The sequence below is a fragment of the Trachemys scripta genome, chromosome 6 (assembly GCF_013100865.1).
Source record: "Trachemys scripta elegans isolate TJP31775 chromosome 6, CAS_Tse_1.0, whole genome shotgun sequence".
In the NCBI taxonomy this organism is placed as follows: Eukaryota; Metazoa; Chordata; order Testudines; family Emydidae; genus Trachemys; species Trachemys scripta.
Window position 1 is genome coordinate 118648854 of NC_048303.1, and position 21671 is coordinate 118670524.

Sequence of the window (21671 nt, forward strand, 5' to 3'; positions counted from 1 at the left end):
GTATATACTAGTAGCGTCTATATGAACCTTCCCATGCAATGTTTGGTAACAATCTGAGGACATTGTTAGAAAACAATGGTATATCTGCCATAATCATATGATAGGAGAGAACTGTGAAAATCTCTGGTCTCCAACCCACACAGGTTTCCTGCCTCCCACAGAAGGGAGTGTATCTGTAATTTAAATAATTGAAATGATCCAATTGTATAAATCTAACTGGGGAATAAAAACAGAACAAAAAGGGAACATCAGGATTGCTATATATGAGAAATGCTATATGAAATATGAGAAAGCATGAAAGAATAAGAGAAATGAGAAATAGGTGTGCCTGTTTCCTTAACAGAACGGCTAAACCAAAGGCACTCTTTCTAAATACACCTGTGAATAATGTAGAATGTTTTTATTTAACCCCCTGGATAAGTCTATCGGGCTAGCTCCTTTAAGGAGAGATGAAGGGGTCAGGCATTCTGAAAGCTCGTCAATTACATCATGAAGGAGGGGAGGGAGAAATTAGCCCTTCCTCATCTGCAAGCATGTCTGCAAATTAAATGTTGTGGAGGCTTGGTTTCCCTAGGATTTGCCATACAGGATCAGGTTGTACTAGTCCCATAATGCACAAGCTAAGGCATTAGAGGAAAACAGACCTCACCCCTTGTGCCAGACACATGATATGCCTGGTCAGTGGTGCAATGATGTACATGTATGGGGAGAATCTCTTCCTTACTCCTGCAGTGCGCAGCTGACACCCCGATGCAGAAAATTTGATCCCCCACCCCACCCTTAGCAAGCATTACCACAAATATTACTGGGCTTGAATGCCATGCATTGCTGCATGCTGTGTGGAAAAGCATTTCCTTTTATTTGTTTTAAATTTACTTCCCCAATAACTTCCTCTGAGAAGGGCGCTGCACTCACTACCACTGAACAAAAGGCATTGCCAGAGAGATTCCCTGGAGGACAATCCATTACGCTCCTCAACATCTGTGGGGTAACGTTAGCCCTATGGAAAATCCTGCTAGCAAAATCTGGTGCAAGGCCCTAAACAAAGCTCGGTGCTAGTATTAAATATTCATCACGTCATCCTCTCTTGTTACATCCAGAGTCTCCACCACAAATGGAATATCTCAACCGATGGAGGGATTAGGACATAGGCTCTTGAGGGTCTTTATTCTGCTCTCTACTAACTGTGAAATGAAAGCATGAGAAGTATTGAGAAATGAGTATGAAAATTAGCTGACAAGGCTTTTTCCATCAGATATTTACAGGTAGGGGAGATTTCTTAGTAAGAATTTTAGAGGTTATCCTGATAAGGTTCTGAGAACCAAATTGAAAGAAGCGTTATCAAATGGATGAAGTGATCTGAGCACGGAAGAAAACACTAAAATGATCGGATTTCACAAAGTGACAGAACAATAGAATTGAGAAGGGTGATCTGAAAAAATATATCATTTCCATTCGTGCAAAAAAAAAAAAAAAAAAATTAATAATCCTCAAAAACAAAACATCTAAGCCAACAACATGGAAATACCCATTAACCTGAGATTGAAAGCAACACACTTCAGCTATACCCATAGGGCTTAATGCATGCCTCCCGGCCCGGGGCAGCTGCATTAGACGTGAGTGTGCAAGGCAGAGTGTGTGCACAAGTGAGCAATGCTTGTGCTACTGCTTCACGTGTGCGTTGCAACACGGAATTTGGGCTTTAAAATGTGATGGGCGAAAACAGCAGCCTGAGGAGACATGGGGTAACGGCGGATGGCGATTACATTTCTGTATCAGAGATCAAGATTGCTAATGTGGCTTTGGGGAGTCAGTGACTCTTTACTGGTATATAGGAGTATTACTTTGCATAGCATAGCCATATACACTAGACACCCAATACTGCAGAGATTTCCAAAGCCAACTACAGGCTTTAGCACGGCAGTGTGTCCTTAGGCAGCGTTAGAATCTCAACGGATAGGTTTATTTTGTTTGCACTGGGGCTGTCTATTGTTCAAATGTCTCTCTCTCACACACATACACATACACACACACACACACGTCAAGACTCAGCTGCCAACAACATGGCCAAGAAGCCGTGAAATTGCCGCAGCACGTATGCTCGCATAAACATGTAAAAAGAAGACGGTCTAGAGGTCCAGGTCTCATAAGGATGCTAATAAGAGACCCAGCAAAACTGTATGGCAAAACACTAAAAGAGGGGTAGGCAATCTATGGCACGTGTGCCGAAGGCAGCACGCGAGCTGATTTTCAGTGGCACTCACACTGCTCGGGTCCTGGCCACCGGTCTAGGGGGCTCTGCATTTTAATTTAATGTTAAATGAAGCTTCTTAAACATTTTAAAAACCGTATTTACTTTACATACAACCATAGTTTAGTTATATATTATAGATTTATAGCAAGAGACCTTCTAAAAACATATGACTGGCACGCGAAACCTTAAATCAGAGTGAATAAATGAAGACTGGGCACACCACTGCTGAAAGGTTGCCGACCCCTGAGCTAAAAACGTATACGCATCATTCAAATGTGATCATGTATTTCTACCCACGTAGGGCCTGTTCCAGCTCCCAGTGAAGTGAATACAGAGAGTCCCGTTGATTGCAATGTGCAGTAGATCAGGCCCTTAATGCGGTCTTTTCACTTTGCACCATTGAATCTGCTTGTCTACACATGGCGTTGTTGCTGATTAACTTAGCTAAATGGCTATTAGCTAAACAGGATCAAGAAACTCTAGTTCTGGAATAACAGCATCCAGCCACGGAGTTAATCGGGGACCACCACCATATGTAGACACGCTCTTAGAATGAGGGCCAAATTCAGCTCTGGTGTAAGCAGCTACAATGCCACTGAAGACCAGGTAGTTGCATCACTTAGGGTATGTCTTCACTACCCGCTGGATCGGCGGGTAGTAATCGATCTATCAGGGATCAATTTATCGCGTCTCGTCTAGACATGATAAATCGATGCCCAAACGCGCTCCCCGTCGACTCCGGAACTCCACCAAGGCGAGAGGCGGAAGCGGAGTCAATGGGGTAGCCGCGGCCATCGATCCCACGCCGTGAGGACAGGAGGTAAATCGATCTAAGATACGTCAACTTCAGCTACGCTATTCTCGTAGGTGAAGTTGCGTATCTTAGATCGATTCCCCCCCCAGTGTAGACCAGCCCTTACTCATCCTGTCATGCCCATGTATTGCAGATCACCTGCTATGCAGCATTACATTACTCACAGTTCTGAGCTGGGCACTGGAGGACTAGAGTAGCTGCAAAGGACCTTATTTACAGGGGCAGGGGGAGGAAGGAAGATCTCATCTCCAGTGAGAGGCAGGAAGTACAGAAGAGACATCATCATCTTCATGGTCTCATTTTTTGCCTTGTATATGGGGGAAGTGGAGCAGTTCCACTCAACTTCTTCAGGTCTCTGACTTGCCAGGTACATGTGCTTAGAGGTTTGTTTTTCCCTTAACACCAGGCATCTAAAAGTAATTTCCTGATGCTTAGCTGGAGCTGACATTTGTGTCTTGCCAACATACCCTGCACTAATCCACTCACTTTATAATCTGCACACACACACACACAAACCCTGTCTCTCTCTGCTTTTCAGCAAAGATTTAGTAGCAGATGCTGCAGAAAGGTGTCATATTACTAAGACTTATTTTAAACCAATCATTTACACTCATATTTCAAGATGTACTGCCGCATAGTTTGTAAAAATGAACTACCTGTTCACCTATTTTGTGATACGTTACTGTTGCTTTTTAAAAATGATTTGTTCATTTCAGGCTTGACCCTGGAGATGCAGTTATGGGAACTGAGGTTTCTCGACACCTCACAGCTTCAGACCTTTACATTTGCCCGTTCACAAAATCCAGAAAGTTGCAAAGGGTCTCCCAGTTACTGGTGCAAATTAGCAAGGTGCTACTGTATTCCCAAAGTCAGACGCTGCTCCTTTGCGGGGATTCAATCTTGGATTTCATGTCAAGTTGATGAACCAAGAGTCTGGTGTAAATATCTGAACATCACCCGATGAATTGAAGACAGAAGTACAGCCAGAACTCTGGTTTTTACTTTCTATTTTAACACAGTTGTTGCATTTCAAATTATCCACTAAATCTTGACCTCAGTCATGTCCTATTTTATTCGCCCACCAAATATTCTGAGTTACACTACCATCCCCACCCTACTAAACTTTGTATTCTTTAAAGAGCCCAAACTACTTAACTGATTCTAATCAAAATTTGTCGTATGAAACTGATGGTAGTTTCTTGGCTAAAAACACTTAAATCCCAGAGTGAGTTTTTATAGCCAACGTTATAGTCCTGTAAAAGCCAGGGGGTTATAGTAGAGGTGTTGACTGATCCTTGACCGTTGCAGTTTCCTAGATTAGAGATTTCTGTATTTTCAATGCGTAGCTGCTTGAAAGCTTTGGGCGATGCCAAAGGGGTAGCATGACTGTGTGGATGGGAACATTGCCCATTGGAGAACTTGAGGTGCAAACCCCACCTGCAGAATGTGCTGCCACTTGGCTAAGCTGTATCTGCTGCAATAGGTCCGGTACCAGATCACATTACCACTTGTAACCACACATGCAGCTCTGCTCAGTCATCCGTTGTGTGACATGGAAGCACAGGGAACCCAAGAGGCACCCCCGTAGAGGGGGGGGGGGGGAGGAGAGAGAGAGAGAGAGAGAGACAGACAGACACAGACATGTTCTGGAGACTCTTCCCAGACTGCCCTAGGAGCAGGTGTGGAGCCAATAAACCCAGAGCTGATTATCACTCTTGTTCTGATGACCCCTCCTTATACTGGTTTTTTAACAGGTCCAGCCAGGTGAACCCAGAGACTGTTCTCACTGATAGGTGGAAGGGGATGAATATCTGAAACAGTATGACTACTTTCTATATAAACAAGATCTTAATTAGAGAGACTTTAAACCAGGGCTTTGATAGGCTTGAAATACAAGAATAAATGTGATCGACACAGATAAAAATTTAAACACAAAAATGAGCCACTTACAATTCACACAGGTCATGATGATTACAGTTCTTGAGCATCATTCAGACAGACTTCTATTGTTCCCCCCCCCCCGGCACCTATCAGCATAATATTTACACACTGTACAACAATTAGAGATAACCCTCAGGGTGGTGACATTCTCACATCCTCCCTTGTTCCTTGTGTGCATGCTTAGGGGTTTGTAACAGCATGAAACACCGGGAAGTACAGGAGACAACAAGACCGGAATGTTAACAGGCCTCATTCCTTCCAGCTGCCTGTCACTCACTCAGGCAGATTCAGAGCTGTGCACACACAGCGTTTTCCATGTGAACTCACATTTGTTTTTCCAGTGGCACAGTTGGATCTACTCTCTCTCCCAGGATCCCACAGAATTCCGGGCTGCCATGCTTGATGGGTTTGAAGCCACCTCCTGGCGCTCGGAGCTGTCGACGCCTGTCACTTGAAGGTGAAGGAGAAGATTGCCTTTTCTCATTCCCGTTAAACTGGGCTGCAAGAGATTTGTAAGAGACAACAGTTACCTTTTCAGAATCTACTGACAAAAATAATTCTAACAATGATCACCAGAACTGCAGCATTTTAGAGGGCTTTATGCTTTAGAATGAGGATAAATATGCATCTCTGACATGGGATTTAGTGGTTTACCCAAGATGCTTAACGTAATATGGAGCCTTTCTGATAGTTCACATTACAGTCCTAAAATACTGCATCAGATAACTTAGTCCAGTTGTTAGACAACCATCAACAGTGCTTGTTTTCAACATCTGACTTGCATCTCCATCACATTTAACTGCTCAGTGTGGAGCAATTTGCATTATACTGAAGAGACTTATTTTCGCTTGTTTTAGGGATGTGATTCAAACATAAATCAGGTCAGAGAAGATGCAAGAACCCAGTTCCTCTGAAGGTACAAGGAATTGCTTGGACAATGATCCAGGCAAAAACACGGACAGTACATAGTTATATGAATACTTCAAATGCACTGACTGATGAGCAACCATTTAAAAATGCAGCCAGGCAGTGTTTGGCAAGACCAGGGGTTCGGGACCCCTCAAGGGGTCACGAGGTTATTACATGGGGGGTTGCGAGCTGTCAGCCTCCACCCCAAACCCCGCTTTGCCTCCAGCATTTATAATGGTGTTAAATATATAAAAAAGTGTTTTTAATTGATAAGGAGGGGAGTCGCGCTCAGAGACTTGCTGTGTGAAAGGGGTCACCAGTACAAGAGTTTGAGAATCACTGGGCAAGACGCTTGTGTCTTGAAATAATGGGGTAAAATGAGTGACAAAACCAAAAACGTTATTCGCCCGTCTCTCACGTGGTGGTCCCACCAAAGCAGAGTGTCCGTTCTGGAAGCCTGTGATTAATCATGGCATTGCAACATCAGTAACAGAAAACACACTGAAATAAGTGCTCATAAAAACTACACTTAAGAGTTTTAGGGACCATCACGCAATCATTATTTTTATCCAACCCCACATATTGATAGCTGTGGTCCTCCAAGGAAGAAGGCACAGATGTGGTCACAGAGGTTTTAATATCTACATTCCCTGCTCTAAGTTCCTGGGTCATCTTCCCCATAAAAAAATGGGAGTGCTGACTCTGCTGCTCTGGAGAGATTTCTCTAACAGCAGCAGCAGCATGAAGCTGTCATGTTTCACTGCCGCCGACAGATTTCTGAATAGCAGCTGCAAAACTGTCCCGTCTTGACAGGCACATGCTGCTGTTGCTGGACAACAGGTTGAGCAGCAGCAGAGGCACTGGAGCTGCCTGGCTGCAGATTCAGGATGGCTGCACTGCACTGGTTTACATTCAGCTCACATTTTTGATTTTCTCCTGGCAACAAAATGGGTTAAAAAGCTTAATTAAAAAGCACCCCTCACGTGCAATAGAAATTGATGTCATAGAGCCCCATGTTTGCCAGAGAGCTGCCCACTCACCTCTGGAAGAGGATTTTTCCTTCTCTGCTGAAGATCATGAATTATTGATTCTCAACAGATCTGTGGACCCAGTACAACACAAACCAGTCTTTCCAGGGGTTTAGAATAGGGCAACGATCGTAAATTAAGATCAGTGGTTACCTGCTGAGAATTTTGACAGCAACCACAGGGAAACAGTCATATCAAGAACGTTCCTGGACATGCTTGGTCGGTGCCAGATGCTAAACACCACCTAGTGCTCCAGGGCAACGGTATTACTATGGCATAAGTTTGCAGTGACTAACATGGAGAGTTTGGAATGGTTTGTACACACCCTGCAGCTTTGCATCCACAACACTTTGTTAAAGCCAGCCTGGATGACCAGCTTAGTCACCATTTAATTGACAGGACAGGAATCAGCATGACCCGGCACAGCCAGAATTCAGCTTACTAGGATACATAGCATGTCAGACGTATATTTGGTACGAATCACAATTGCTGATCTGATCCAAACCATTTACATATTACACGCTCAGGGGCGCTAGCCAAAGTGTCCTAGGCATTATGCAAATCTCAAAAGATTGCACTTAACGAAACACAATGAATGTGGGGAAAGGGAACAATTTTTTTTTTTTTTTTTTTTTTTTTACTTAATTTGCAATTTTAAAAGGTTTATCTTATCAGTTGTAAGATCAATTCCCAAGTGCCCCTCTACCTCGGCATTATAAATTAGGGGCAGAAATGGGTCAAACATATTCATACATAACCTATTTCCTTCTCGCACTGGCAAATTTAGCGTAGTTACTGCAGAATGAGTTACTCTCCAAAAGAAGATGAAATAGCATGTGCCACAGAGAGCCAACACATAATCCGTTATTATTTCCACTAGGAAAGAAACAAACACACTAAGCTGCTGTAAAATGGACATCATCTCTCTACTGGGACTCTGTGAATGAGAATGAACAAGTTTTATGCCTCCAGCCGACGAGAAATATCCTTAAAATAAATATTTTATTAATCCTAGCCAAAAAGAGAGACAACCTACCACTAAACAGTAATATTGTAATAGCAATGCGGTATTTAAAATCAGTGTCTATATACATTCCTTGTGCAAAAATCTCCTGTTTAAATTCCAGAGGTACTTGCATATTCTGTTTCTGGCTGGTGGCCTTAGGCATCTGATTCGGGCACCTGGCCAACGAGTGTCTGTGTGTGTGGAGGCAGTACAAGCTTCCCAGCTACAGTTTGGTTGAAAGTCTGAATTTCTGTTCTGCAGGAAATTCGGAGGGGGGGTGAGAGGGAGAGCCTTCCATTTTGGAACAAAAAGTAGAAATTTCAAAAAGGTTGCCACAGAAGGGAAGTCTGAAAAAAGTAAGTTCCTGGAGACAACTGCAGAATTCCTGGGGTATGACAGCACTTGGCAGTGTTCTAGCAATCCAGCCAGTCCTGCAGTGCTATACAGGTGAGGGTACGCGGCGAGAACATGGAAGTAACGGCTCAGGCCAAAGGTAACCGTTTCGAGAATGAGATAATTGGTATTAATAGGAATGGATGCGGTATTAATACACAAGAATATTCTAACCTACAGAGTAAGTGTAACCCTACGATTTATCTGGATGAGGAAAAAAGATTTGTGCGTGGAAGTTTGGGCACTGATATGAATACTCAGTATAGTGCCAGGACCCTATAAGGGGGGCAAATCACCATGTGGAGAGGATTCTTTTTCCTTTTCTTTACCCTTAAGGCCTCTCTTGTTTCGGCTATCAGCTCAGCTTTTGCAATACAGTTTAACGACTAAACACCCGATCCTGATCTCCACCATCTCAGGAGTAAAGGAACCTGGACCATCGCACTCCCACGACCAGGCCCCAAAGAAGGATGTGAGTATACTAGTTTAAGTGGCTTTGTAAAGGGATGATCATAGAATATCAGGGTTGGAAGGGACCTCAGGAGGTCATCTAGTCCAACCCTCTGCTCAAAGCAGGACCAATCCCCAGACAGATTTTTACCCCAGTTCCCTAAATGGTCCCCTCAAGGATTGAACTCACAACCCTGAGTTTAGCAGGCCAATGCTCAAACCACTGAGCTATTCCACCAACCCACCCACAAGGGTCTATAGTACTGTACTACTTCTTTGTGGCTCCGTGGTTTGGGGTGTTAACTCTTTCCTTTATTTTCATAAAAATCTCTAAAGCCTGGCTTTGTCCTCAGTGTGAATGTCCTTGCCATACACCCCGAGGGTCCAGACAAATGATTGAACGCTTTACATTCTCTCATTCTGTAGCCTGTTTTGGGACAAGCACCTAAGTATCTTTTGGTCAGAACACTGGCGAGCCTATAATAAATCAGCCCTATAAAAATCAGGTTAATGATGGCTTGCTAGGCTTCTCGGCTCCTTGCTTTCTGCTAAGGCTGATGGGGCGCAGAACCGGTGACTGAGCCAGGAGCCTCGGAGCTTGGACTTAAGTTCATTTTAAATGTTAGAAGTGAAACATTTTGATTTCAAAATATTTCCTCCCTCGTCTCTGCTGGGGTAGGGAACAAGAGAGGACGCTGGGTGGTTTTGCTTCCTAGTAGCTCTTTCTCCCCTCTCCTTCACCAATAGAAGGGAGAGGACAGAGGTCAGTTTAAAGTGAGCTGCCTGGGAAGACAAGTTGAGCTTGAAACCTTTTTGCAGTTTTACGGAGTATCGGGCTAGTAAACCAAACATTTCCTGTAACACACACCTGGCTCCGTTTTCAAATTTCAAAACGTTGACGACGTTTTGAACATTTCAGCCCGTCCTGCTGCTGACACTTTTACGATGAGAAAACTCACCTGAGTGTTCTTTGTGCTGCATAGAGCAGCAATAAAAGGGCAGAAAGATTTTTAAAAAATAATTTGCAAGTCACTGTTCCAGGCTAGTTGCACCGGTCGCCTCTCTGGTTTGTCTGAGCACACCCTCAGGTATTGGGGTTCACGCTTTCCCCTCTCCTGTAGATGAGGATGGGGGGAGGGTTGCAATTCTCCATTCTGGTCGAGGCTACAGGGCCCTGCAGATCAACTATGCTTATCCGGCAGGTCCAACTGGCTTCTGAACCTATGATTCTTCCCTGTGGGAGGGAGTCTGTGACCAGCTGCGAATAGAGTGACCAGCCAGCTGCCTTAAACCAACATATTGCTTGTTCAGCAGTAGAAGCAAAGCATTAGAGGGAAGGATTTTAAACCACATGCAACCTGCATGTGTGTCCATCTGACCAGGCCCTGATGGTAGCCTACACAGGCTTAGGTTCCCTCAGACACCCCAGCAGGATCCTGCTTTCCCTGAACAGCTACCTAATGGCCTTTGGGAGGGCGGGAGAGAGAGATCCTCACAGCCTAGATCGAGTGTTCCTTTGTTCTGCTCAGGTCCCAGGCGTTGGGCCCTGATTGTTCAAACCAGCTCCCCGGACTCAGCAGCAGGTCCAGCCAGACTCCTCAGAGGCAATGGCCCCTCGGGTGTTTGCTATGGGGTGGTTCATCCGGAGTCACTGTTTCCTTTCTGCTTGCTTTTCCTGACAGCCCCCTATTAAACTAACCCAATCCGTTCAGACTGACAACATCCACTAACCCGGGCGACACACAGGAGTAATACGTTATTACGCAGCAGTTATTCCATTTCCATCATTATCCCCTGAGCATTCTAACCACACCCTGCCCAGGCTGGCTCTCTAAGGACTTGATGGGACATTGACTCAGAACAGCCACACTGGGTCAGACCAAAGGTCTATCTACCCAGTATCTTGTCTGTCGACAGTGGCCAATGCCAGGTGCCCCAGAGGGAATGAACGGAACAGGCAATAATTGAGTGATCCATCCTGTCATAGAATAACAGGGTTGGAAGGGACCTCAGGAGGTCATCTAGTCCAACCCCCTACTCAAAGCAGGACAAATCCCCAGACAGTTTTTTTACCCCAGTTCCCCAAATGGCCCCCTCAAGGATTGAACTCACAACCCTGGGTTTAGCAGGCCAATGCTCAAACCACTGAGCTATCCCTCCCCTCTGTTGCCCAGTCCTAGCATCTGGCAGTCACAGGCTAGAGACACCCAGAACATGGGGTTGCATCCCTGCCCATCCCGGCTACTAGCCATTGACGGACCTATTCTCCGTGACAGAAGCACCTGCTCTTGGAAGATTCCATGAGGCAACCTTGGGGGCTGTGCTATGGGGCACACTGGCCCTCAGCCGGAGTTGGAAGGGTTGGAAGGGCTGGCAAATCTCTGGCTACAGGAAGAGATTTCTGACAGTTGTAGATTGTGTCTTCTCCCATCAGTGAATCTAGAGAGTAGACTTTGCCTATATCATTTCAGGCGTAAATCTATCTGCAGTAGAGGATCAAATGTTTTCTTGAGCAGTAATTGAGTGGGTGATAATTCTCTGCATTTCTTGCGGTTCTTGTTTTGTTTTCCAAATCTCAATTACTCCACAGATCAAAACCATCTACCAGGAAGGCCCAGCATTTACCGAGTTCACACCACTGGAGCATTTGCAGATTGGTTTTGGAGGATTAGTCAAAATCGGGAGGCCTAGAAATGAGGATCCTGCAAGACCTGCCTGGACTCCAATGGCAGTTGTGCGACAACAGCTGGATCAGGCCCAAAGCCTGTACTTTGAGTACTAATCAGTGCCAGGGCCGCCCAGAGGATTCAGGGGGCCTGGGGCAAAGCAATTTTGGGGGCCCCTTCCATAAAAAAAAAAGTTGCAGTACTATAGAATACTATAGTCTCATGGGAGGCCCCTGCGGGGCCCGGGACAAATTGCCCCACTTGCCCCCACCCCACCCCCCAACCCCCGGCAGCCCTGATCAGTGCAAGGCTCTATTTACCTCTTATGAAACTAGCCACTCTTAACATGAAACAAAATCCCACGTACCATTCAACAACCGAGCAGGCTTCGGTAATTCAGAAAGTGCTCTAGTTCAAACAGGAATTCATTCGGGCGAGTCCTATCGCCTGCGTTGTGCAGAAGGGCAGACTATTCGTATTATTGATACGACCATAGAGCCTTGAAGCCCCAAACATGGACTGGGACCCGACAGTGCTGGGTGCTGTACCAGTGCAGAACAAAAGGATGGGCCCCAGCCCCCAAGAGCGACAGTCTAAGCAGATGATCACAATGCCCCTTCTGGGCTTACCTCTGTGAATGAGTGCTTGAAGGAGATTTTCTATCCCAATGTAGTGAATAGAACAGTCACCCTATTGGACAACCCTACAGAGTTACAGTTGAGAGCTCCTGTTTATAGTTCACCTATATAAATATTTATTCTTCACAGAAATTAAACGTGGTACAATATCATGAAACCGTGTTAGCTTCAAGCTGTTGTCTACGCTCAATGACAATACTGACACATTCACTTGCAACAAATAATCATAACCCTATATTTTAAAGACAGCAAGTGCCAGTGACTGACAAGTATAATTACAGAAATCTCATTCACCTAAATCAAAGAACTCCCATTCAGAACACTATAATTCAGAAGTAAAAGTGCTGATAGGAACCAACAAAAGATTCAAATGTATCGTAATACATTTTAATTAAATTTCTTTTTGTAGGAAGTAATTTTAAACTGGCAATATTTTTAATTTAGTGGATCTTCATAAAAGATAACTGTTGTAATCCCTTAAAAGAATATTTACATTTAGACAAATCATAAAACCAAACAGTAATGACGGAATTAATTACAGCCACATGCAGCAAATTAAAAATTAATCTTAATCTAACACATTCCAGAACAAAGAAATAATTGGTGCAAAACAAAAGCTGTGTTTTTTTAAATAAAATTAATTCAACATTAAAACAGTAAATACAATATCGGAGAGCACCAAAGAGTGCATTAAAAGCTTCATTATTACTCAAGAACCAGACTCCCCATGAGTTGTGTAAGGGACCTGAGGGGAAAGAGGTAATATGTTAAGGAGACCAACTATTTATTGTTTTGATCAAATATAAGTTATTGATCTTATACTATATGCATAGAATATAAAGAGCATTGTCTAGTTTGACACACATGTACAAACAAACGTAAACTCAAGATTATTTTTGAATAAAGCCAGGGATATTGTATTTTCTACATATTTTGTACTCCTAGTTCAAAAAGGTTTCAGTTTGTCCAAGTGTACTCAGGTGTGATCTCACTTTACATGGAAGTGGTGCGGTACTGTACACTCACACAGTAAGTATTTGATTTGCATTCTCAGCGTTGGACAAACAATGAAGTCTCTGTTTTAACATTTCACATACGGCCTCAAAGAAAAACAGTGTTTGGGCAGCACACAAACAACACCCTTGTGTGGGAAGCTCACAATAACTGATATTATTCTTTATGGTTGGAAAAGGACCAAACTACTATGTGAGGAATGACAAGAACTTAATGTAAAATGAGAACCGTGTGCACTACGTTGCACAAGTATTACAGAAAAGTGATACATGTCCCAAAAGAATCCCGTCTTTAAATGTTGGTTATGTAAATGCATCTGTCATTTACTTGACACTTCCACCATGTTTTACACACCAGCATAGCATTTCCTTTCTTTAGAAAGGACTTTAGCACAGACAGCACACCACACAGGCAGAGGAGCATGTCCAGCCCTGCCTATGGCTTGGGTAAGGCAGAAGGTCAGAGCGGAGGATTCCATTTGGCCTTAAAAATTTATGTCCATGGGATTTTGCTACTCAGCTTTCACCTCTGCTAAGCGCCTGCGTTGCCCTGCAGAATTTCATCCGAAGTCTCCTAGCTAAATGAACGCTGACGCACGGAAACGTGTCACCCTGGGATCCTCGCTCAGCTGACTCCTCTCTACTCCAGTCCTCGCTCACCCCTGGATTAACAGCCACTGGTGTAACCCAGGGCATGGGGCTCCAGCGGGTCAAGTCTGCCAAGAGAGGGGCTGCTGCAGCTCCAAGCACCTGGAGCACTTTCTCCACCAGAGGCCCGCAGCAGGCCAGCACGGACCCAAGTGCAGGCCTGGCTGGGCAATATGCTGAGGCCTGGCCCTCCAGGAGCAGTGAGGAGAGACTCCAAATGAGAATTAGAACCGCCCTCTCCACCCAGCCGGACCCCTAAGGGTGGGGTCTGTGGTGCGAACGCCACCCGCCTTTTGCGCCAGCAGGGTGGATCAGCCCCATGGGTGCTGACCGGTTTGAGTGAACTGACGCACAAGCTCAGTGGGGCAATATTGCTCCAACTCCCTGCAACTCCCGCACTGAGGGGGTATGTCTGGGTAACTGCTTGGAACTAACTGAGGCCTTGTCCACACTTATATTTTATAGCGCTCTAACTTGCTGGCTCGGGAGGGGGTGTGTGTGAAAAATCACCCCCCGGTCCTTGGCAAGTTTGAGCGCTTTAAAACGCTAGAGTTGGCAGGCTCCGAGCGCTGGGAGCCCTTGGAGCTATTCCCCTCGTGGAAGTGGATTCCTAGGAGCCCTGGGAGAGCTCGCTCCCTGCGCTCGTGTGTGACCACATTCACACTTCAAAGCGCTGCCGTGGGAGCGCTCCCGCGGCAGCGCTTTGAAGTGTCTAGACGTAGCCTTACTGCTCACAATGTGCACAGGAGGAACAGCAGAACAATGAGTCTCTAGAGCATCAGGAAGTTGCACGACAACTCACTGATTTGCTGTCTCCTTTTTCCTAGTTAATCTTTAACACCTCGTCGTGAGTAATGCAGCACGTACTCTGTCTGTTATGGAAATGTGCTCACCGCTCACCTACAGTGCAATAAACCAATACACCTGCCATTCAATAACGCATGGCAGAAAGTCCGGACCCCAGCAAGGACCCTGAAGCCGGCCACTCTGTTGGCATCACAAAATCCTGCATATGTTTTATCAGGCCAAGTGGAAACAACCCTTCTGATCCTCTAGCATGAACAACAGCCTGCTTAAAACAGAAGCAAAGGAAAACCAGAACCTAGGTCCCGCCTAATCAAAGACCTGCTTATGCAGACGCTGTAAATTATAACCATTTGGTAGAGTCTACATAAGCCTGTTTGTTGCGTTTGATATTTTCATCCAGATATTATCTTAGAACGAGACTGTAAGCTCCTGGGGCAGGGCCCATCTTTGTGTTCTTTGTTCGTACAGCGCCTGGCAGAAATGGGTCCATTATCGGAGCCCCTAGGTGCTACTGCAATACCAATAACAAACAACCAAGTAGAGTTCAATGAAACCAGGGCCTCAGCCACAACCCACTGAAGTCAATGGAAAGACTCCTAGAGATTTCAAAAGGGCTTTGGATCAGGCCCTAAATAAAAAGCTTGCCCTAGTCCAGGACATTCCTTAAAGTGGAACAATGAAGAAGCCACTACAAACAACCAAGCAACTCACTGGCTACTTATTTATTTGCTCTCAATGACTCTGATCTAAATTAGTCTATTGACAAGTTACAAAATTCCCAACCCCACCCCAGCAACACACAATCTGGCCTGTAAAAATCAGGAGCGGTTTATGCCTCTTATCTCACCCTTGGGATAGAGCCTGCCATCCGAATTGTTCTGACAGCTCTATTACTAGCATACGCACCAGAACACAACCCGGCTTGCTCTCCAATAGCCATGCTAACGAGGGGGGAACAGTAGTTCCTCTCCTCCCCACTCCGTGCAACAGAAGAACTAACGCATTGTAGGAGCGGCTTGATTTTTTTAAAGCCATCTTTATGTTTGTGTGGGTGTGATAGAGACAGACGGATGCACACACATTTCCGAGGGTGTACACTACAACTGAGGGTGTACATTACAGCCAATCATTAGGCTTGAAAAAAACATATCAAATAGAAAAAACAACAAAACACAGAAAGGCGGCAAAGAGGCAGAAGGGTGGTGTCTGCTCACCTAACCTGGCACGGACAATCCTAGACAGCCAAACGGCACTATGCTATGGCGCACGACAGCTCATGCCATGTGCTTCTCCACGACGTCTGACGTACCCTTCCACCATCCTGCTGCACACGGAAGAGGGGCAGTAATGATCTTTTTAGGGAAAGGTACGGTACTGAAGTAACAGCCCCTGGAGGCTGAATGTCTATTAAGCCACAGAAAAACTTCCCCAAGATAGAGACACTTGGTGGAGATGATGCGGGAGATTATGAACTGCTTCTTTAAAATTAATCTAGCCCTTATGCGTGCCCAACTGAATGGTCTTCCTCCTCTTGCAGAGCAGAGGATGGCTCTCTCGGGTCGAACTGCATTCCACACCCTGGCAGGCTCTGCAATGTGACTAGCAAGCACATTGCAGAACCCACCTGGTGATGCAAGTCTGGACAGACCGTGCTGTTCATTACCTCAACTGGAGTGCGAGTTTTACAGTCTGGTAGGAACGGACGTGGAAATGGCTAACATGCAAGACCCCTGCTGACTGGAGCCAAGGTGGCCCGTAAGGCTGATTAAACCCACAACATCCTCCTGTTCCTATTGAGATGCTGTGTCATTTCACTTCACAAGCAGCGCAGACTGCAGCTCTGTGAAATCAGACCCTTCGGATCTGCTCTCGGTTGTTGATACTCACCAAAAGCCAAATGCTCCTAATCTTTTATGGCATCCTGGGAATTTAAACAAGTGACTGCACTCGCCTAGCCAGCCCGGGAATTACACTGATGGTCAAGGTTACCGGAGAGACTATTCACAAACCCAAACACCCTCCTGCCCGAACAACATGCCAAAAGAAAAGGAGCGAGTCAGCATACCAAGCGTACCGCTGAGCAGCCTCACAACGTGATAGAAATAGCAGATTGCGGGGAATGCCAATTATAGGTTTAGATCCTGAAAGCACCTATTGCCACGTACTGTGCAACTGACGCTAATGGAGCTACAACTGATCAGAAGCATTAACCTCCAGAGCGCTGGCAGAATATTGCCCTGAATTTGGAAAGTTACATCGAAGTATTCTTACTACGCAGTTCGTATAAAGCCAAGATTCCCTTCCAAAGACCAGGTTTATTTTGGAGCCTTAGTACAGTGTTACTCCAGCAACGCATCTGATTAACAAGGATGAACTCCCATTGTTCGGTCCTTCGAAAGCTTTCCCAAAGTAGAACTCTTTGGTCTTCTCTCTCTCAGGATTGTTCCCAGCTCAGAGGGGATTTTTGTTTTGGGAAGCTGAATCAAGTTTTCCTTGGTCACTGGTGTGTTATTCAAACATGAAATAAAAATGGAGACGCTTGCACCCTGGTAACACCAATGCTTGAGCACGTGATTTTGCATTCACACGTGTGCAACAGTTTCACACAAGAGGGAAGCTGAATGCAAACTTACTTGTATGTTTAAGTGTTAACAGAGCCAGAGAGCAAGTCATCCTTTCCACACTAACGTTTACATTTTTCAGCTCCTAGACGTGCTCTAGGAAGAGAGCGCGCAGAGCCGAAGCGCAATCCCAGAGTGACTATCACACCCGATACAGATAAAAACTACACTTTAAAGAGCTGACACACAGCGTACGCTGGTCAATCGTGGTCTCTGGCTTGGCAGAGCTGCTGTCACTCCTACACTCCTGCCATTGCCGTGCCTAGCGCAATCTGACCTGTAAGTACATAACTCACATAACTACACTTACAAAAACTAACCTGCCGGGCAGTCTCTAGGGCCCCCGACAGGCTCTTTCCAGGCACATATAAAGGGGATTCCAAGTGGCCATCCAAAAACACGTCTTTGAACTTCAGGCTTGTCCTGGTTTAAAACCCCAGTGGGGGCCAGCAGTGCCTTTGACAGGTTGGACAATATTGGGCTGGGAAATAACAAGGTGACAGTCCTTTGCCGGTGAAGATAAGCAGCTCCTGTGTTAGCTCAGGGAGCGCACTGCCCATCTCCTTCATTCACTGCCTACTTCGTGATGGTCTGAAAAGAAGAGTCATCAGGAGCTCTCCCACAACCCCGAGGGCTGACCAGAAGCTACACAGTGGTGATGCACTGAATCCTATGGAAGGATTCAAAGACCCTGGCTGTGGGGGACACCTCCACAGATAAACAGATACGCCAGATGCCAATATTTCAAATGCTCCATAGGGCGAAGCACCAAGTCTCTTGGTGCATTTTCGGTTCCATTTTAGAAAACCTTTGGGACAGGTCACGACCACGGGCTAAGTGAGAAAATTCACCTCTAGAAAGGACGAGAGGACGGAGACGCATGTGCGCGTACTAGGGTTTGATCTGCTAACCAGTCTTTCCAAATGGCTGATGCAAGGATCACGTGACTAAGGTGGCGAATTGTACAGTCACACAAAGAGGGAACAAATGCTCCTCACGCCTCCTTTGCTTTAAAAAATCCTATTTGTTTATGTATAAGACATGCGAGAAGTGGTTCTCACTTTTCATACATTAAAGCAACTACACCTCTACCCCGATATAACGCTGTCCTCGGGAGCCAAAAAAATCTTACCGCGTTATTGGTGAAACCGCATTATATCGAACTTGCTTTGATCCGCCAGAGCGCACAGCCCAGCCCCCCCAGAGCGCTGCTTTACCGAGTTATATCCGAATTAGTGTTATATCGGGTCGCGTTATATCAGGGTAGAGGCGTATTAACAAATTTAGCTCAATATCATCTCCTCCCGCTCCATATTCTGCTGTCAGCTTGGTCAAATAGCAGAACAATCGTTTTCTCACTGCATATTTCAACTCCTACCCTAAGCTAGAATATTGTTGCCGTTCTGCTGAACAGAGATTGGTGCTTTGCGGGGGCGTTTCCCATTGGAGGAAAAGTCACTGATGGGGAAGGTTTTTTTTTCACCCCACTTCTCCAAGAGAGGTGGTCACAAACAGCGAGCAGGCAAGCCCCCTTCTCAGAAATCTCAGCCACAGCGCCGATGGCAAGTCCTCGGGGAGCCACTGTGCCTCAGGAATGGGCACTAATTAGAGGTATTAAAGCAAAGAGCAGAAATTCTTCATGTTTGCAACAGTTCTCCCCAAAAGAAACAGCATCACAAAACACAGAGCGTTTATTCAAAGACTGGACCCTGCCTGCATGAAGAAAACACATGAATGACTAAGTAACAGAGTCACCTGATAATTCCCACCACAGTATGTACAGCCATGAAAAAAATCACTAACTTGTCAGCCCCCCAACTCCTAGTCCAGCTCCGCTGTGTCCATTTAATCTCAACAGAAAACACAGGATTTCTGTGGCTATGTATTATTCTAGAGAATTAGCAATGCTATCACCGGTATTACGGTACTCAAACAGGTGCTGGAAACTCACCTTACTCCAGAAGTCAGAGCTTCCTTAAATGAGTCAGATCTTCAAGCGTTAATTGCTCCCTGACTCAGAACCCTCCACCACCTTTCCTTTTGGATGTGGAGGCTCAAGAGACCTCAGCATAGTGGATTAAAACATCATTCCGGCCCACCCCACACCCTGCGAGCAGTGGGACGGAGGCAGTTTGCCTGTCTGAAGCAGAATATCGCCACTGGCTCCAGGTGGACATCAAGCCTGGAGCACTGGAGATGGATGTACAGAAGTGACTGTCTGGATACAACATTTTCGTGAATGGTGAATTTTGAGGTGGACTAATGTAATAGTGCAAGGGGGTGAATTTAAGACCAAGCTATGCAAGTTACTCATGTGCACATCAACCAGCTTGACTCAAATGAACACATTTATTCACTGTAACAACTACTGAAAAGTTGTTTTAACAATGTATTAGAGAAGGCGTGAGCTTTTCCGCTTGCCATGCACATCTAAGTCGCTAGCTTTATGGAGCCATCTGAGGTGTATCTTAAGGAACAATACTTCTCAGCAGCTCCACAGTGCTGCAGTAAGTGCAATGGGTTATTCACCTCGAGCATCTGAGACGATTCGTATACCAGAGACTGGACCCACCATGGAGTTTCTTTGCCAGATCTATGCTGGAATGCTGACAAGTGTCTATTGTTTCTTATACTGATGGAAGGAAAAAACTCTCAAAATGACTTAACCTTTTCTTTAAAAAGCCCTTAAAAATGGACAAAATTCAGGGCACTGAGCCTTCCTCACTCTGGGCATGAGTGCTGCACATGCAGGACACACAACGGTGTGGACCAGATCCAGGATTCCTACCTGCCAAGGCTGGGATTGTGACTTTGTTCCACTCCCAGGGCTGATCGTATTCATCTGCAGGCCTGTCGTCATCCTGTGGCAGCTTGCTCTCTCGCAAACGCTGGCCCACCAAGCTGTCAGTGTCTGACTCCACGCCATTGCCTTCTGGTTCATAGGGCGTGTCATAGAGCTGAATGCCTTTCTGCTGGGACTTCACGCTTTCTTGCCTTTGAAATTCTGTAGCAAAGAGAGAAAATAATTGTGTTAGGCTGACCACTGACGATACCTATATATTGAACAATTGTATAGCATTAAACACCGATGAAAACGTTGCTGCAGACAGCAAGCTGTTTAAAGGCTTCCCAATTTATTTCTCTATTAGGTAACTGACATGAAACAGACCCAGGTCTCTGTCATCAATATTTTGCATGAAGTAAAGATAGCCCACAGCATGAATGATTTCTCCTCCTGCCCAGCTGATGATAAAAATACTGGAGGGGAGATAAGTGCCGACTAGATCACAGGATCTATGCAGCACTTTGATGAGCAGCACTTCAAATGGGTCTGGTTGTATCAGAGTTCACCATTATTCCCAATGTCATTTTGATACACGGCAGCACCCATACGCTGTCACAGAAAGAGAGAGAGGTCTTCATGATCACAGAAAGATGTAAAGAGAGGCATTTAGGTGGCTATGTCGGATGGATGCCAATGTGTCTGTTTTATTCGTTGGATCACTACAAAAAATATAAAAATAAAAATACCAACACTACACAGAACAATAGTAATGCTGATATAAATAATGGGTCTGGGTCTCTACTGGGCTAGTCCAGTTTCAGCAGGGTATAATCCAGGAGTTAACACCTCTGGAAATTTCCACTACATGCATCCGATGAAGTGGGTATTCACCCACGAAAGCTTATGCTCCATACTTCTGTTAGTCTATAAGGTGCCACAGGACTCTTTACCACCCCTAATGTTATAACACCTCGCTTTCACACAGCACTTTCCATCAGGAGCTCCCCAAGCACTCTACAAAGGAGGTCACGTATCATTAAGTCCATTTTACAGCTGGGGAAATGGAGGCACAGGGAAGGACAGTGTCTTGTCCCAGGTCCCCCAACAGCAGCGGAGCCAGGGCCAGAACCCAGTCCAGTTTCTATCCATTGGGTCACACTGCCAAGATACAGTCTACAAGTTACATGCATTAGTACTAAGCAGCAGCATTACGATAGTATTTCTTTAACTTAGGAAACATCAATTGAAGTACTCAAATAAACAAAGCCCATCCCTGCCTATAACACTGCAGAACATTCCCAGACCAAACTGATGGCTGACGTTTTCCATCAGGGCCGCCATTATACTCAAGAGATGAAATCTGGGACAGACCAGGATGGCTACACTATTTCCTTCCTAGGAGGATAGAGCAGATCAATCCCATGCAGCAGTCGTTCAAAGGGAGAGCTTTTAAGGCTCAAATGGGAATTTGGCACCTTGTTCCCCTGGAAAGCCAATGAGAGTTGGACACGTGACACCCATTTCTGCCTGTCAAAGTCTCCCCTGAAGTCCTTCTGAGCAATTCATTTTAGAGGGAAAAAACCTCTCCAGGGAAGTCTGACTAGGGCAACCAGTACTGTCAATTACAGCGCATGTCTTACAGGAACCGCTGGCCAGGCTTCTTGCAAAGGGCACCCCCGGGCCACCTGAGCGTTTGCA

The 21671-nt window shown here is 45.4% G+C and overlaps 1 protein-coding gene across 1 annotated transcript in view; it reads right to left on the bottom strand.

The window, feature by feature from the left end:
* The window catches only part of SHB (SH2 domain containing adaptor protein B), a 140941-nt gene that overhangs the window by 34584 nt on the left and 84686 nt on the right, over positions 1 to 21671 (bottom strand). Inside the window, exons 3-4 of the mRNA XM_034774138.1 lie at positions 19977 to 20192; positions 5337 to 5508 (exon numbers count right to left, since the gene is read on the bottom strand). Of these exons, the coding sequence (XP_034630029.1) occupies positions 5337 to 5508; positions 19977 to 20192 (388 nt within the window). The remainder of the gene's footprint in view (positions 1 to 5336; positions 5509 to 19976; positions 20193 to 21671) is intronic.